This window comes from Chlamydotis macqueenii, chromosome 6, assembly GCF_036417535.1.
Source record: "Chlamydotis macqueenii isolate bChlMac1 chromosome 6, bChlMac1.mat, whole genome shotgun sequence".
NCBI lineage: Eukaryota > Metazoa > Chordata > Aves > Otidiformes > Otididae > Chlamydotis > Chlamydotis macqueenii.
In genome coordinates this window covers 10,445,719-10,463,765 of record NC_141561.1, presented here as the reverse complement: position 1 = coordinate 10,463,765, position 18,047 = coordinate 10,445,719, and the positions used below count along the sequence as shown (strand labels likewise).

General features: G+C 40.4%; 2 protein-coding genes across 3 annotated transcripts in view; one reads left to right on the top strand and one right to left on the bottom strand.

The window, feature by feature from the left end:
- The first annotated feature begins 145 nt into the window (after positions 1–145).
- On the top strand, positions 146–11,701 carry CEP70 (centrosomal protein 70). Its single transcript, XM_086750848.1, has 16 exons — positions 146–305; positions 788–887; positions 1,046–1,169; positions 1,467–1,647; positions 1,962–2,131; positions 3,347–3,406; positions 4,026–4,125; positions 4,523–4,611; positions 4,971–5,045; positions 6,141–6,243; positions 7,005–7,175; positions 7,833–7,979; positions 8,512–8,680; positions 9,944–10,058; positions 11,017–11,096; positions 11,494–11,701. The coding sequence occupies exons 1-16, from the start codon at positions 297–299 to the stop codon at positions 11,553–11,555; spliced, it is 1,755 nt and encodes a 584-aa protein (XP_086606974.1). The 5' UTR covers positions 146–296; the 3' UTR covers positions 11,556–11,701.
- Positions 11,702–12,191: 490 nt separating this feature from the next.
- ESYT3 (extended synaptotagmin 3) overlaps positions 12,192–18,047 on the bottom strand; it is a 31,902-nt gene continuing 26,046 nt past the window's right edge. For both annotated transcript variants that reach the window (XM_086750793.1, XM_086750792.1), the window contains exons 19-23: positions 16,929–17,018; positions 16,227–16,358; positions 14,633–14,738; positions 13,984–14,033; positions 12,192–13,071 (exon numbers count right to left, since the gene is read on the bottom strand). In XM_086750793.1, the coding sequence (XP_086606919.1) occupies positions 13,035–13,071; positions 13,984–14,033; positions 14,633–14,738; positions 16,227–16,358; positions 16,929–17,018 (415 nt within the window). In that variant the 3' untranslated portion in view covers positions 12,192–13,034. The remainder of the gene's footprint in view (positions 13,072–13,983; positions 14,034–14,632; positions 14,739–16,226; positions 16,359–16,928; positions 17,019–18,047) is intronic.

The window sequence follows — 18,047 nt, the reverse complement described above, 5'->3', positions numbered from 1 at the left end:
GCGGCGTGCTGCCAGCGCCGCCCCGCGGCCGCCCGCCTCCCCCCGGTCCCTCCCGTCCCCGCCCCGCCGGCGGCGGGCGGGCCGTTACCTCCCGACCGGCTCCGCGCCTTCCCGCCGCGGCCAGCACCCCGCTGTGAGACTGTGTCCCGCCACCGGCCGGGATCGCCTGAGGCTCTGCGTACGAATAACCGGCTCCTTTCCTCTCCCGCATCCCGGTGGCCGTCTGCGGGCTGTGGCGGCGGTGCGGGGCCCGGTCTGCCCCTTCTCCGGCGGTGCGGGAGCGGGCGGCCCTCGCCATGACAGAGGTACCGTGGTGGACCCGAGGTGGCTGTTGTTAGCTGCGTGGTAGTTAAAGACTGAACAAGAAGAAAGCAAACGCACAATTAACCCCCCACAGCAGCCACCCGCGTCCTCTGAGGGCGGCTCTCGGGGCTGGGGCAGGGGCTCGGGGCCCACCGCACCCCCGGTGCGTTGGGGTCACCCAAGGGCCCATTCTCTGGGCTTTTTAAAAATGTAAATCTTACCTGTTGCACATATTTCTGTTAATAGTGATCAGGAAAACTGGGTATTGTTAAGTACACTTTTTTTTTTTTCCAATATTTTTTGCAGATCCTATTGGAAAGTCTCACAAGCCTATTTATGGTGGCTGGGGCTTCTTGGGAGTTTGGGGTGGGTTTGTTTTTATTTGGGGGTGTTTGAGCGCTGCCTGCACGACGGGAAGGACAGGAGACCGTGAGCTGATCTTGAGGACTCAGGTTTCTGTCTCTTCTTCCCCTTCTAACTGCAGCAGGAGAAGGCTGAATGGGAAAACTTAAACAAGCTGTTAATGCGTCATGGGTTGAAACCAGTGAGTCTTGTTGCCCCTCAAAGCTGCAGAAATATATCAGGTGAGGAAATATAAATTTTACAATTTTTTTTTGTATTTGCAAGCGGTAAGCCTACGTTCATAAGGCATCTCTAAAGCTGTCACTTCCAAATGGTAGAAGAGGTGTGATCTTCAGCTATTAAAAGCCTTTCATTATGACTTTATTTTATATATCTTCAGATATGATTGTCTTAGACAGTCAGTCTTCTCTAGGGATAAGACTTGCATTAAAAACGCTGATGGAAGACACCGACCGACAACGGAAAATGATGCAGGGACTTATGGAAGCTAATCATCATCTTAGGTAAGACACAGTGGAAATGCAAAGCAAAAGTGTTACCAGTGTCCATCTCCTGCCAGGTGGAGCTCTTGTCATACACTTTTTTCCTGAGATTTTTGTCCAGCAATGTTGGCCTGGTTCCTTTTGAGCTCTCATGTTGTTTCCTCTGCTGCTGCTTCCCATACCAGCGTATTTCCCGTACCTGCTGCCACAGGCTATTATTGAGTGTCATCAGATAATGTTTGTCCGGCCTGTGCTTCCTTCTCTGTCTTTAGTGAAATGTGTTTAATTTAAATAGAGGATTTATTTATTTTTTTTCAGAGATGAAGTACGACAGGAACGAGGTCGGGCATCTCGACAAGAACAACGGGCTAATGATTTGGAAAACGTAGTGAAAAACATTAAGTCCAAAATTTGTCAGTTGGAAGATGAGACGATAGCTAAAGTTTGCCAGCAACAGATTCAAGTCAAAGAACTTCAAAAAGATCAACAGGTTTCACAGGTAATTCAGATAGTGCTGTCTGAGGATTCAGAGTTTTGACTTGTTTTAAGAACTCTAAAAATATTTACATTGATCAAAATAAACGTGAGTCCTAGAGTTAGTAGACTATTTATAGCTAGAATTTTTCAATCCATACAGAATTTTCTAGCCATACTTAGAAAAACATCTGTATCCTTCTCCCACTGTCTCTTCAGTATGGCTAAAAACCAAGTACTAATCTTCTTTAGGACCAGGTGCCTACTTGGGCATGTATAGTATAATCTCCAGCTTGTGGGTTAGAATAATTTCATAATGCTCCCATTATCTCTTCACAGGCAAAATATCAACAGCAGCAGGAAAAGCTGCAAGAACAGGAAGGGATTATCACCCATTTGCAGAAGGAGCTGTGCAAAGTTGGGATGGAGGAGCAACAGCATGTTGCTACTCAAAATAAAATGTTTTGTCAGTTTTGCAAAAGAGCTCCCAACTCTCTTCTAGATCAGCAGTAAGCAATTTTCTTATATTGGTGAATGACATTAAATGTAACATTAAATGAAGAAACTGATTTTAAAGTAACTGTTCTTAATATTTATATGAAAAAAAGCTGGACACCGTGAGTGTGCAAGCTTTTGTAAAGGTACATCAATGCAGTGAATTTTTCTTGTATAATAAATGTAAGCTGGATAAATCTAAGGCAGAAAGCAAAAAAAATATTAGCCTCTGTATACGCTAGATGTCAGCAAAGAGAAGGGAATGATTCCTTCTCTTCTGAACTGCAGTATCTGAACCCCAGGGTGATCTCATCCTGGGGTTCTAACATTTTAAAATGTAAATTAAGAAACAACAAACACTGTCCCCTCAAAACAAAAAAATCCTGTCCACTTTGCAGTCACTTCTGAACTGCAACTGACTGCAGGCTTGCTGTAAGGCTTCCCAAGTGCTTTAGTGACAGTTCTGAGAAAGTACTCCAAGCCTGTGTCTCTTACAGGAAGACCTCCATAGTTCTGCTGTCATCAGAGATTGGACAATTCTTAGGCCTCAGGTAGCCATCACTTTATTGTGCTGATGTCACCTGGTTTTCCAGGGCTGTTTTGTGACCTTTACCTGGGAAGCATTTAAAAGGGATTGGGTGTGTGCAACCCTTTTCTCGTGCCCTCACTCTATGAGAAGAAGGATCACTGAACTTGGTTCCCTGTGCTTCCTCAACTGTCTCTCCAAAACAGATAATCTCAGAGTGCTCAAGAGGAAAGGAAGTTTCTCAACTGTTCAGCTTTTTGTGGCTCTATTTTTTGCAGCCACTTACTTTGAAAGCACTTTTAGTTTCTCTGGAGATGGATGTTCTTGGGCTATGTGGGACCTGTGCTCTCTACCTCCCGCAATGGTTGCTGAGCCCTAGCACTCGTGACTGTGCCACACTTTTAGGATTGCTGGATAAACATAATCATGAGATGAGGAGGCTGTCAGGGGGATTTAGCTTTTGTTTCTTCTTGAATAACTTTGCCACTTTTAGTCTAGTAGAGTTAATGTCTCTACTTCTCTGTTGTGGAAAACTGTGACTGGTATGAGGGAGAACCCACTATATTTGATGCAGTCACTTCTGAACTGTGGTGTAGGTCTGTAGGCTGGCCTGTTCCTCTGGGGTGGTCACAGTATCTTTCAGGCATGTTTTTTTTTTTTTTAGAATATCTGAAATTCAAAATACCATTTTTCCTTTCTTCAGGTTCCTGTGTCTAATTGATTATTATGAATCTCAAATAAGTCAAATTAAAAAGGAGTTAAGGTAAGTCCTACCTAATGCCTTGTGGCCCTACTGTTCAAAAATTTCTTACTCCTTACTGTTCTTAAAGCTTATAATGGCAAATATTCTGTTTTCTAATTGTCACTAGCCAGGACAGCTAGGAAGCTGGGGGTATTTAGACACTTGAGCTATAATACTGTTGTATGATTCCATGATGATTCTATGATTCTTTCATTTTTTTTTTTTCCCCCTTCCCCTTTTGCCATGGTTCCCAGGCAGAAGAATTACTGCATTAGCAGAGCTCAGTCAACTGATCAAAAGGAATACCAGCTTTTTAGCTCTATTGTGGTCCCTACATGGTATAAAGCAACAAGCAGATACCTGAGACATTCCTATAATTTGAGATTATTATCTTGAAAACTGAAATGGGATTTGCTTGTACTGGAATTTCTCTTGAGGAATAAGTGCACTTAATTAGTATGTGAAACAGCTTCCCAGAAAAAATAAGAGAAGAGCAGTGGATCTTAGGGCGGAATTTCTGTTCTATTTACTGTGCAATTTATGAAAACATTAATATCATATATAACTGCTAACTAAGCCAATTTAGATCTTTGGGGTAATCAAGTTACAGTAAGCTGAAACAATTTATTCTTCCAAACAGACAATATAAGAAAGATGAAGACCAGGTACAGAGAGAAGTAAAAAGCAAGGAAGAGTTCTTAAATCTAGATGCTACTCCTAATTATAGAGCACTGCTCACGGTATGGAACTGCAAAGAATAAGTCAGTGCAGATCTCTAAATGGTAACCCTTCAAGAGCCACATAGAAACATATGCGTTTGATTTCTATTCCCTTGTTCTTATCATGTCTTCTTAGTTTGTAACCTCTCTGGGCAGGGTTCGCTGTCATTATGCAAAGATTGGGTACTGTGTTGTGAGTGGTCTTTGCTGGGGACTGAATAGACCCTGTTAATCACAGGTTCTCCACCTGTGGTCTAATGCAGCAGGCTCTTGACCTTAGTTGACTAATTCCTCATCCATACTGTCTTGCTGTATAGGCAAATGGGAACCCTTCTTATCACATACGTACTTTAAAGTGTTCAAGCTTGTTGATTATGGAATGAGTGAAATAAAAGAAATAACACAGTCTGTGCTGCAGTCTTTCCAGAAACAAGTCATTGAAACAAAAGCAAGGAATGAACAGCTTTTGCTGGAAAATATAAATCTCAAGAAGGACTTGGAAATAAGGTGAGAAAGGATAAGTATCATTCTTTGTAAGAGGACTTCAGTAGACTTTGCATTACAAAGGAATAAACTGAAAGCACCAGCAATTGTAAAAGTAGAGTATGAAATCTGCCTTTAAAGGCCATGCATAGAAGTGAGATATGGCGGCAACAGTCAACCTTTCCTTCCTACGCTGTTAGTAACAACAACTGCTAGCGGTTATTTTGCTATTTCTTCTTGCTGCCATGTAGAAATGTTGCAGAATTGCATTTCCAGAATGATGTTGCGGCACTGGCAAAGCTTTCTTACTTTTTTGCTTGGCTGAGTTTTATAGATACCTTTAAATGCGAGACATATGATATGGTACTTCTTCTTTCTAACAGACCAACTGCAGAGGAATTAAAACTCTACAAGCACCAAGTGAAGAAACTAGAGAAAACTTTAAAGAAAACTATCCAGTAAGTATATCTCTTCAGTAATTTTCATGAATCCTCTAAACTTAAGGCAAAGATACTCTGCAACCTGTAATGTGGATAGTAGCTTATAAAGCATGTACCTTATAACTGTTCCTCGGAGCCTGGTTATGGGCAGCAAATGCTACTGTATCTCTGAAGACACCCTGTGAACCTCTGAAATGATCGCATGGTATCCAAATGGGGCACAGCAGTGCGTCTTTCTGAATTTCAGTCTGTCTTTCTGGATTTGATTTGAGTGCTGTCGCAGGCAATATGGACAGGACCAAACTGTGGTGTTTGCTGCTTCCATGAGCTATAAAGCAAGCTACTGGTTACATTATGGATTATGAATGAAAAGGTATGAGTCGGCAAAATGTTGCAACTACTGAAGTTATGTTCATATTATTCTTAGAAATTATCTTAGATTTTTTTTTCTGAAATATGACTAAGAAGATACATTGAAGATATCAGAGATCCAGTATTGACAAAGTGTTTTTATCTGTAATTTCCCTTAATCATTTGTGCATATGTATACTGAGTGGTAAATACTTTGTAGCCTGAAAAAGACGTAACTTAAACTTTAAAAATGTTTAGTTCTTCATTTTACATCATGTCTATTTAAATGGTCTTTTCTCTCATCCAGTGGGGACGATTTAGATATTAGAGAATTTGACAGGGAAGGTAGGCAGCTATAAGGGAGGGTAGGTAAGCCAGGAAAGATGTTCAAGCAGAAGCAGACAGATTGTGAGCATGGAATTTGACCCTTTTGAGTAAAATTCTGGATTTTAAGTCTTCAGCCACAGTAGAAACTCTGGTAACAGAAGAACTGTACATCTGGTGGTGTCCCCTCTAAATTAGCATGCAGTCTGGAATAACCTCAACCTGGAGACTTGAGATAAATTAATGATATTTACATTAGGCATTATATTCTTCAGCTAGTTCAGTTTGATGGAATTCTAGTGTCAAGCATCATAAAATTGAGATTTTACTTTTAGGTGTAAGTTATATGTGCTACATACCTGGTTCTTTAATCAAGTTGAAAGTAGTATCTCCTGCTAAGGCTACTTGTGTAACACACTGTGTGTATGTGGCGTGTAGATCTTCGGGGAGCAGTACCAGAGAAAGAACAGAAGAAAAGAAAGAACCTGAGAGTATCACAGGGGTTGGTCAGCTGCAGGGAGTTTGCCAGCAATACTTACAGGTACACAAATCTTATCTGTACTGTGGGTACCTAACACCGTTACAATGAAATATAAGACATGAGTTTTGTTTAACTGTGTAAACTGAAGCATGCTATTTTGATTCTAAGAGTTCACATGAAGTCCTCTACGCAAGATGCGTAATGTTCTGGATTTGGCAGTTAATGTAGGCTTGTTCTTAATTGTTATATCTTTGTGTAAACTACCTGAAAATATAGCAAGGAAACAGAGAATATGTTGGCAAACATCAAATCAAAGATTTAGCTGAAGTCTTTTCAGGATAGGGGATTTGTTCAAGACCTTGAGCAAAAGGAATCCTTATGTTATTAGGATCCTTAGGTTTTAAACGTGCCGGAGGAGATAGTGGTTTTTCTTTTTCTTTGAATAAAAAAAAAAAAGCAAATATAATAAAACTTAGCAAAATGTAAACTGTGGATGTAACAATGCCTCAAGAGGATAAATGTTAAATATCCCTCAAAGGGAAGTATATTTGCATTACTATTATGTATCTTCTAGCAAGAATATTTTAAGATCTTTGCATCTATTACATACTGAATGCATCTGTGAAATTCATCGACAGTAACTTATTGGAGCTAATTATGATTTAATGTTTAGACAGTCATGACTGGTGGAGAACCTTATGCTTCTTGCAGGGGAGTTGGACTAAATGACCTTTGAAGGTCCCTTCCAACCCAAACCATTCTATGATTCTATAAGACGTCATATGTATTTGAGCAATAATATTTGTTATTTGGTGTTTAAGGTATTGTCCCATATTGATTCTATTTTGCGAAGTCCAAGAGCTCCTCCATTAATATACAGGCGCAGTAAAGGGCCAGTGCAAATTTATGTTCAAGAGAATGGACAGGAATGTGGATTTGAGCACCTCCCACTCACTATAGAAATGTGGGCAGATCAGCTGATGGCCCTAAAGGTAACGCATTATTATACTTGGCTTTGTATTCTTCCTTTAATCTGCTGACCACCCCTTGGTCTCTCCCTACACGTAGGATTTTTTTGTGTGTGTGTGTGTAGCTTTTGTTATTGCCTGACTTGGTGTTCAGTTTTAAAAATAGTTCTGCTGTCCATTTATATACCACTTTAAAACCATAGTAAAGTGAAAACTGTGCAGTGTGCCTACAGGCCAGAGATACTTCTCTCTGTATATCCTCCAAATGCTTTTGTTCACTGGCTGAGCCACTAAGAAGACACTTAAGCTTTGTAGTCCTATGTACTTCACACATTAAGGATGATGCATTCTCTTTCTTCCTTTTGTCTTGCCAGAACAGTAGCTTTTTGATCTAAATACAAATTAAGTAATTTTGTTTAAAACAAAACTCTGTGACCAATATTTCTTACTTCACTGAAACTAATATATGAAGTACTTCAATTTTTAGCCTACCAGTGTTCTTTTTAAATCAAAGAATGTAAGCAAGATAATGTGCTTAAATTCCAGGAAAACTAAAGCCTTACTGTCTCCAGTACTGCAATGTTTTTGCGTATGAGAAACAGAAAATCAGCCCATTTCTGTAATAAAATCAACTTTAAGCAGTTACTAAAATAAGTTGTGTCCCCTCCCTTCTTTTACAAGGATTTGCACAGGTCCTTGAGAAAACTGTCTCTGGAATTGGTGCCCTGGCACACTGCAGATCCACAGAATAACAGAGAATCCGTACGAGTTGAAGACCTCCAGTTCATAGTAGATGCGATTTTGGAAGAAATAGAACATAAGGAAAAGGTAACTCTTACCAGGGGTTTGTAATCACAAGTTACTGTGGAATCCTTAAATGCATTCTTCACACGGTGATTAGATTTGCACATTGGAAAGCCTTGCGGGGTTTAAGAAATAGCTATTTGAATATTTTCAATAGTCAAAGACTATTTTAACATAATGGATAAATTAACCTTGGGGAAAACTGTATTAGTCAAAGTCATTTGACCAGCGATGAATTTGCATTGCCCTGTAGTCTCAGGGCAATGTAGTTCTGTCTGTTTCTCAGTCAGCATTGAGAATACGGAAACATACTTTACTTACTAAGCAACAGAGAAGAAAGCTTTCAAAAGAGTATTTTTGGTTTGTTGGATATTTGTATCTGAAAACTCTTTAAAATGTCTTCAGATTTAACAATATTTGAAATGCTGTGATTTAATAAAGGAGATTACACTTGTTTTTTCTTCATAGACTAATTTTAAGAATGTTTTACGGTTTAAAAGAATCCTTGCTTTGTTAAGCAATAACATTGAGGAGTTATTCCTTCTGCTTGCTACAGAACAGCCAGACACCGTCCTTACCAACCCTGTCTGCAATAGTCTCTCACTTCCAGAAGCTGTTTGACGTGAATTCTCTGAATGGCGTTTATCCACGAATGAACGAGGTTTACACAAAGCTTGGGGAAATGACCAATGCTATGAGAAATCTTCATGAGCTGCTGGAACTAGGTAAGGACTTACCACCTAGCATTTGTTCAGACTGTTTCCAAAGGAAGAAGAAGAAAAGTGAAAGGCTGCTCTCTCCACAGAAAATATGTCGAACCACTGAGAAATGAGTAAACCAGGTATATTCTTCACTGGGAAGATAAAAATAGGTTGCTGTCAATGGGAGTTTAAATAGCAAAACCCCATTATTTGTAAGCCTTTAGCAGTTGATGAGGAATACCAGGGAGACAGAAGAAAGGAATAGCAGATGAAATTTAAATTTTTTTTGTTTGTTTTTCACAAAGCTTTGTTTCCTGTGAGCTGGCTTCATAAAATTCTTCTTGACCATCTTTCATTCTCTACTTGAAAGGGAATAAGTTTAAGAAAAAATAACTCAACCTTAGCTGTAGACTTCTAGTCAGTAATTCATTCAAATGTAATTATGTCCAGTGCTCAGAAATGTCTGTCTTGTGCTGCTAAACTTAAAAAAAAGTTGTTGAATGTCAAAAATACAGTGCCAGTACTCAGATTACTTTCCAGTACCCATTCTCTTCTGGTTTGTACTTCTGGAGAACAGCAGCTGCTGCTGCTCTTGGCTTTAAAGGTTTGGCTGTGCTGTAGGGTGTAGAGCCCAAAAGCAAAGCTCCTAGGCTACTAAGGTCTTCTGAGCCTCATTTGAGGATGGAAGCAGTGTACCTGCCTGCAGCCAGCACAGGAGATAAGGAAGCCTCATGTCTCCTTAATAATGGCAAACCAGTGGAGCTCAGAGGATGCCTTCTCCAAGCCTAGTTCTTCTGAAATTGAGGGACAGAAGGACAAGGAGCCTCTTACCTTCAGTCACAGCAGTCAAAGCAGGTAAAACTCAATACCAAAACAAGTTCTGGCTGTTGACAAAGTATTTACTGAGCAGATCCCTTGTTGGCTTAGTCTTTATGCCATCCTATGCTGTGTTACAGGAACATAAAGAATAACCCTCTCTCTATATATAATTTCAGTTGGCTTATTTCGACTGACATTGTAGGGCACACTTTAACATCTCTGCTGTGAAAATACACTGCTCTGACAAGTTCTTTAGCCACTAAAGGATTAGTGAGAGATTCACCATTCCTAGCTCACATTAGTTAACTTCTCACCATAGGCACTCCATTTTCTGTGAATGATGGAACCTGTATACCTGGATCTGTGAAAAATGAATAAAATCTGGGCACCTGCAAGAGCTGAATTGTGCCTAAAATACTTTCCTGTTATTACTGTTATAGGAAACATGACGTGTTTGTTTTTCCACAGACAGTTCAGCTCCACCCACTGTGGTAGTGGATACTGTTGGGAAACTGTGTGACATAATTAATGAGAATGTGACTGAGCAGGTACAGCAGCTTCTGGGGACCCAAGACATCCACAGGTATGTGGGGCTGTTCCATTGGTGACCATTCTTCAAACATTAAATTTAGTGATTGAGAGAACTGGCTAAAACTGATACTGAAAGAATCTTTAATAATTTGTTACAAAGTCAGTGAGCTGTGACAGTAAAGGAGTTACTACTATCTTACATGAAACACATCTTCAATATTTTCAAAGCTGGCCAAGAGAAAAATTAAGGCCAGAAGGTTCCAAAACATCTTATTGGTTTGCATGGATAAGGTGATTAAATAAGCTTATTGAGGATGAGTGTTTCATAAGGAGACAAAGCAAATATTGCATGTGGGTGGGGAGGAGAAAGTGTTGCAAGGTTTCAACTGTAACAGTGAAGTGCATCAGTTGCTAAGAGAACATATACCTCAAGCTGCCTAGAAATATTTTGGGAACCGGACAAATCTTGTTCTATCTTCAACATGTGAGAACATACATATACTTGGTAGCAGACTGTAAGAGCTTGCATTTGGCATGTGCTCTGCAAACATTTTAAAAATTAATTGGAGCAGGCAGCAAGTCTGACACACGCAGAGTTAACAATACCAGCTCCCTCAACCTTTCTGCACTCCTCACAGTTTTAACTAGAGAATAACTGCTTCTAAAATATTCCCTGCTCCACCTCTGAAGAAGTTATATCAGCCACCTCCAGGCTGTATATTTAGCATACACAGACTAATGTTCCAGTCCAAAAATTACCTGGTGCCGTGTAAGGAGGAAAGGAAGGATGTATATAGGGCATAAACAGTGAAATTAGAGATTCTCTTTTGACAGCTAACACTTGTTGGCTGCAGGTTTCAGAACCGGAGAACACATTTTTGGTGTAGCTGGTTTTATATACTAGTAAGTAGCTGTGTTTTCAGAAAGTCATAGTACTGCAAAGCAGCCAAGGAGATGAACTTAAAATGGCCTTGGACCTTTTACCTGACAGTCTCACTTGCACATTTCAGTATAATCAATAAGCTAGAAGAACACGAATGCTTCTTTCCACCATTTCAAGCTCTCATTCAAGATTTGCTCTGTCTTCTAGGTGAGTAATATTTGCAACATTTGTAGTTATCTTCATGCCAAAGCTTCCTCCTAAAACTTTAAATACTTAATGTGTTTTGTTTCCTCCTAGTGTGCTAAACCACAAGGAGGATGTGAGGCAAGGTGCTAACTTTTGCCTCACTCTCCTCTTCTTTCCCTCTTTCCTCAGGAAATGACCAAAATACATTTTTTTTTCATTGAAAATGAAGTTGCACATATTCAATCATATTACGTAAAAGATAAGCTAAATTAAGATTTTTTTCCAAAAGCATTAAAAGGTGTGAGGAGTTTATTTTATGCACTAGCTGTATTGCTAGCATTTAAGTTAGAACTCTGGCTGAACTTGAAGCTGTTCTAGGTACATGCTCCTTACCATTTTGCTTTTCATTCTGTTTCAGAAATCAGTAACCCGGACGATATTTTACCTACTGTGCAAAATTTGAAATTGATAGCTAGTTAAGAGTTACTCTGGTCTTCTCTAGCAGGATTTATCTTACCTGTGAATGTACCTGTTGATGCATATGACATTACAGCTACCTCAAACCTTTGTTACCCTCTTCAACAGTTTCATATTTTTGACATAAATAAAAGCTACTGCATTTTTTCATTTTTCTTAATGCTTGTTTCATGGTCAATTAAAGAAAAACTTACTATAACTGCTATCAACTGGTTCTACTCCATCCCAGAGAGAGAACCAATACACTCTGTGTCAGTCTAGGTAACTGAACCCAGCAGAAGGGCAGACATACTGTAACCTCTAAGCATTTTGAATGTAGCTGACACACTAAGTATGAGATAAAGGTGTTCTAACTGCCTTAGCCATAACACTTCCTCCTTTGCCTATCTTAGTTTTCTGAAGATCATATTTTAAAAGGCTGTTTACATCTTCAGATAAGTTTGGGATGCGAGCAAGTTGTTATTCAGTGAGTATTCTTTCTGGTTTTGGGCTGAGACAGACTAGATTAATGTAATCTAGGCCAAAAATATTTCAAACTGGCTTCAGGTGGTAGTTTATGGGTTTCTGCCTAGCACAATTTGAAGTTGCCATGGTCATATTTCAGAAGTCAGTTTTAAAAAGGCATAGATCAAGTTTCTTATGCAAGACAGTTATAAGTTTATTGTACAGAAACAAGTACACCAAACTTCCAAAAATATTTTTATATATTTTGCTCGAATATTAATAAAGCTTAGTTTACAAAACTGCTGTTCCTCAGGCAGAAGGCTTTACTGTCAAGGTTTACAAGATTTTGAAATGTACCATAACAAAGAACAATACATGTTAAGGCATCTCAAACTAAAACCTTAATGGCACCTTGGTAAACTAGCATCCCCGCTTTTGGAAGCTCATTATATACATACCTGCAGCCACAGTCTGCTATCATACTTTCAAACAGTGGAATACCAATTTCTTAGTTTCTCAAAAACCAACTGCTATTAGTCTTAAACAGTTTCTTTCAACAGGTGCTGTATCACTACAACTGAAGAATGCTGTTTAAACATTATTTTAAAAGTACAAAGCTTTCATGTTAAAACAACATGAATAGGATCCTGGGGAAAGGAGACTGCCAAGCACAGTAATGACGCTCAGCTGACAGTCTAAATTATCTCCAGGTGCAACACTTCCCTAAGAAGAGTATTCACTGTTAAGGGTTCTTTGGGGGAGATATGCCAGAAACAGCAAAAATAAAGGACTTGTTATTTTGAGAAAAATTATTCCCAATGTGAGGTTGGGTGGGGTTTTTTTTTTTGTTTTTTTTTTTTGTTTTTTTTTTTTAAACTTAGTAGGAGCTAGCCTCTGAGTAGGATCATTAAATTTACATGTCCTGAGCTGGAGACTGCTTCAAATTTGCAGTGACTGTTCAAAACACATTAATTACAAACGAGATATGTACATTCATATAAAGTTCAAAAATTAGTAACTTATGTACATGAGAAGAAATCAGTATTTCTTGCGTCTACTCCTTGTCAGCTCATACCTGCAAGACAGACACAGTAAGTAATGACAGCAGTTTAAGACTTTCTTTAAAGTTTTAACTGGCACAAGAGAAAACTCGGGCAGCTTTACTGCTTGCGCTTTACAGGCAGCATGGCAAAGGGGGCTGCAGAGATGGCCTCCAACTTCAGCTCTTTACGAGAAACTTTGGATGTGTCATTTTTCTCCCTGCCCTATCGTGACATGAGACGCTGGTGCAAGCTGGGCCAGGGGAACCTGCTTTTCCTATCCTGCTGACCAGTACTGGCTCACTGCCCATGTGGATGGGCAAGCTCCAGGACTACCCACACTTCATTCCTTGGGCTCCATTGAAGGAGAAAGAAGGAAAAACTCCTGCCATTAACTACAGACGTAGAAGGAAAGAAAAAAAACCAACCCTGGTTCTTTATCTTTGCCTCAAATCAATGCTTAAAGGTGTAAGTCTGAACCACAATGAACATAAAGCAAAACTAAGTGGCTTATTATAATAGTTTCTATAAACACTTTGTAATTAAAGTTTTATCATATATATATATATATATATATTGCTGATCAGAGCATTAATTTAGTTAAGATCTTTATCCAAGTTAAAATTTGTTGCAAGGTTACTTTAATAAACAATTCTTTTACTAATGTGTCCCAGTGGCTTTTATGGTAACTTAAAATATGCTGAAGACTGTAATTCACATAAAGGCCTCTTATTAAAACTGTTTCACAGGTATTGCACTAGCAACTGGATTAACACACAGCTTAGATGATAAAACTACCAGATTAGTTCAAGTTAGTCCTGCGTTTGCAGGTCAAATATTCTTCTTGCTCACAAGATACATAGCCCATTTACCAGCACTTCAAGCAGTCACGCAAACTGGCAGCAAAGCAAGTTGCAGGGTTTGAAAGTATGGAGATGAAAACTTACCACTGTGCAAAACCTTTGATTAAATCCTCCTGTGACAAGTCAATCCGCACCTTTAAAAAGCAAATTTTATTTCTTTGTATATTATTCAGCGTATAAATTGATTAGCTAAGCTAGCACTCCCCCCAAGTCAGATCCACTTCCAAGTTCTAGGGCTGCAGCCCCGGCTCTGGGGAAAAGGTTCCCAGGACGCAGGGATGAGCCAGCCTCAGCCCTGCAGCTCAGGTTCTTAGCTCTACTTGGAAATTTATGTATCACTGAAGAAGTGATGCAGTTTGCTTTTCACAGCATCACAGTTGTTCACAGAAAGCTTAAAGCACCGTTGGCAAATTCTGAGTTTTAATCACACATCCTTCTCAGCTTGGTGTTTGTGTTATTGGAGCCATTCCCCAAAGGGGCAGCGGATCCCAGGAACCACGTTTTTAATTCAGGAGCACCCTTTCGAAATGAAGCAGCATGGCACATGCATCACATGATAACACACAAGCTTCCACATGGATACAGCGTGATTTCAGGTGAAAATTTGGCAGGAAAAGTTGTTTCCAGATTGCCAGTCCTATTACTCAGTTACTGGAACGGCATTTCAGGATTACAAGAATCGTTCACACTGTTCAGTTCTATTAAATCAGTAGCATAGCTTCTTTAAACTTACCTTCCCCAGCTCCTTCCTTTCCTGGGAAATGAATGGCCTGCTGTTTTTCACTGCAATGTCCAGTGTCCTTTTCTTGACATCTTCCAAAGATTCAAAAAATTCAAACCTAAAAGTAAAGTTTCGAAAGGAGAGACTTAAGTCAAAAATTAAAATCCTATAAGCATCCATGGCCAGAACACAGGGACAGAATACAGCACCAGCAGCTAGAACTTCAATAGAGAAGGAAGACACAAGAAAGGCAATTCTGTAGTTACACGTTACTCGCATTGTAAGAAATCTCTTCCAGGCCTCGTGAAAGACTACGACACTTGTTCAGACTGTTCAGCGTGCCGGGGGAAGGAGGAAAACACGCATCCGTGATGAAATACTATTTACCATCATTTTCCCCCCTCATGGAAGATCAGCATGTTTTCCATGCAACCTTTATTACTCACAGGAAATAGCTGAGCCAACCCCCCAGGTTTACAAAGTAGGCTTATACCACATTAAGGGAAGACAAAGGTTGAAACCTGTGGCAATTAAATTTTTAATGGCTCTGACTCATGCCTCTGGCATACATCATCTAATGTCAAGTGAGTTTTGTCCACACTAAACCCTTTAAGTTCTGGCCCCCTGAATAGCTCTTCCTCAAGTCAGAGTTGTAAAACAGGTAAGGTGTTTTGGAGCTAAGCCTTGCTCAGCCTGTTGTACTTAATTGAGGATGTACAGGACACCTCAGTACTGAGGATGAGGAAAAAGAGAGCTCATAACAGCTCTGCTGGCAACAAATCAGTGGAGTACATGAGACTAGGCAGAAGCAAAATCCACAACTCTAGTGTTTTGAGGGTTAAGATGAAATACTTTTAAAGTCTTTTCTCAATTTCTGGCCTATGCTGACATGTACAGAAAGGACCCAACATTGGAAAAAAAACTAAACCACCCAGAATCACCCAATATTAACTTATTTTCACATATGTGTACCTTCCTCTAAACATGGGATTAAAACCACCCCTCAAAAGAACTCTGCTTCTAAGCATAACTGTGTCTGGTTTTATACAAAACATGTTACATTTCAGTGGCAAAGCTATGGACAGGATGCTGTCAGCAAAGAGGCGGGAGCATTTTACCTCGCTCCCACCAGGTTTTGATCACAACATCCGTCCATCTGTCCAAAGAATGGTCCAGTCTTTGTATTTCTGCCTTTGACTTTCGGAAAGATGTCAGAATCGGGCAAAGAAGTAGGAACAGAGAAGGAGGCTTTGTGAGGTGCCCAAATGGGAAGATTGCCTCTGCAGTGACAGGGAGTTAAACATCGGTAGGGGAATGGCTGTGTGCAAAGAAGCAAGTGCAGCCTGCACCTGCGAGGATGAGGGAAGGAGTGGGAACAAGGCGTGCTCTCCTACAGGGGGACTAGCACCACCATCGCAGAGCAAACCCAGCCCTAGGTATTTCCAAATCATAGTTAAAGTGCCATTTTTTTTCAGAAGACCTGCAAATGTTCACATGAGACAGTCCTTAGGCACAACAGGAGCGTACCTTATGTAAGCCCTTTCATTACATAAATGAATGAGAGCATAACCATTTCAGCAGCAAATCATGATTAGCATTTTCTTACTTCTCATCGTATTGGGGGTTCAGAGTTTTCTTCTTCACAGAAGTTTTCTTCCTGCTTGACCATCTTCTATCTGGAAGCAGGTATATACGGACATACGGATCTACTCCACGGTTGGAAGGGGGTACTAAGTTTCTGTTAAAAGAAACACAGCATTGACAAGCAAGGCAGCTTCTCCCATTGCCTCTCTTAGAATCAGACCCACCCTTCACAGGCTCATGGGCCAAAAGCTTTTATCCTGGGAGCTGTGACATAAGCAAATAAACCTTTAAGGATGTGAAGTTAAAATTTTCACTACTGAGTGCGTGGCCACTTATTGGAATTCCTAAATTAACATCTACAAATTCAGTCATAGGTGTCAATTCTTGTTGTGATGCCTATCGTGGCGTCCCAAGACACACATCAGTTGCCAATGCTGTTCAGAGGAAGTTTTGACAGATGAAAGTGAAAGTATCTCTACTCCAGAGAGCTCTGCTCACCGGTCACTCTCACAGACCTGCTACTGGCACTGACTAAAGCTGGTGGTTTCCACCTGCCTGAGCTCAGTCAGGACACACAGATCGAAGTCAGCTAACGCTAAGGTGCCTTGGCTGGGCAGCTTACGCTGCACGTGGTTCTGCTGTGGCTCTGCTGGATGTTCAACACAAGCTCAGAGAGCTTCTCCCTCTTTCTTTACAGATACACACAAGCAATTGTCAGTGTTACCTGCAGCCATTCACCAGCACAACGAGACTCTGCCGTACGGAAGCGTACCGCACCGTGAGCTGAATCTCTCCCAGAGGCATTTCAGTCCCGCTGTAAGACAGTTGCGCAAAGCTTTTAAATACAGCTATTTAACAGAGCACATGCAAAGACCTAGCAGCAAGAAACAGGACACGAGCTTCAGAAGTTGTTGATGCATTTTCAACCAAAACATCTTTCAGGGCACTATTGTTCTTTTTGACATCCCAAGGTTTGCTGTCTAGAAAGCAGCTGGACCACAGAGGATCCACAGAGAGACCACCGCTAGTGCCAGCACTGCCTAGCCAGCCTTCCATACAGGTACTCGATTTCAGTCCCCCAGCATAAATGGCCAAAAAAGCACCTAACTGGCCTGCTGCAGGTGGAGCAGCAAAGCACAGGTTAGGATGTTACACAGCTCCTTCAAGGATGTCTGTACGTGCAAAATGAGACCTTTTATATAATTTTGCATGTTATTAAAGTGGTTTTAAATCCAAAACATTGCTTTAAAACGGCTTTACAATGGTTTCTGGATGTTCAGAGTTAGAGAATTTGCCAGTCCAGAAGTACTAGATTGAACAGCTGGAGCTGGGTTTGATGTTCAGATTGGTAACGGCTCTGGTGCTCTCTTAATTGAGATGAACCGTCTTTGCTACTCCAGTTCACTAAGGATTCTCCTAGCTCTGTTCTGTGCCCCGGGAGACAGATTCGCTCTCTCCTCCTCGACAGAGCAGACTACCTGCAGCCTCACACTGAGCGCTGTGGGAAGGACAAACACAACTATCCACAAAGCCTTTGTTCACAGCATTATGAGAGTCTTAACATTTGTTGGATAAAACACAGCATCCAAAATTTTAAGCAGCCAGATATGTTTATCAAGAGTTTCTGTTTTTACAGAAGTGGGATATTCAGACTTCCAATACCCTTTTGCTAAAATCATGAGTGTTATGGGACCCAGGATATTCTGTGTGAGAGGCTCTTAAACAATATAAAGCCAACACCTGCAGCACCTATTACCAGAGCCAGAGAAAGAAATGCCTTCACTTTACACCTGATCTGATAGCGACCCCATAATTTGCTTTGCTGCTGACTGGAATACTTAGG

Excerpts from the sequence above, each read along its gene's own strand:
- CEP70 (XM_086750848.1), top strand. Across the intron at positions 888-1,045 it reads AAGCTGCAGAAATATATCAG|ATATGATTGTCTTAGACAGT; the intron begins GTGAGGAAATAT and ends ATATATCTTCAG. Across the intron at positions 1,648-1,961 it reads AAGATCAACAGGTTTCACAG|GCAAAATATCAACAGCAGCA; the intron begins GTAATTCAGATA and ends ATCTCTTCACAG.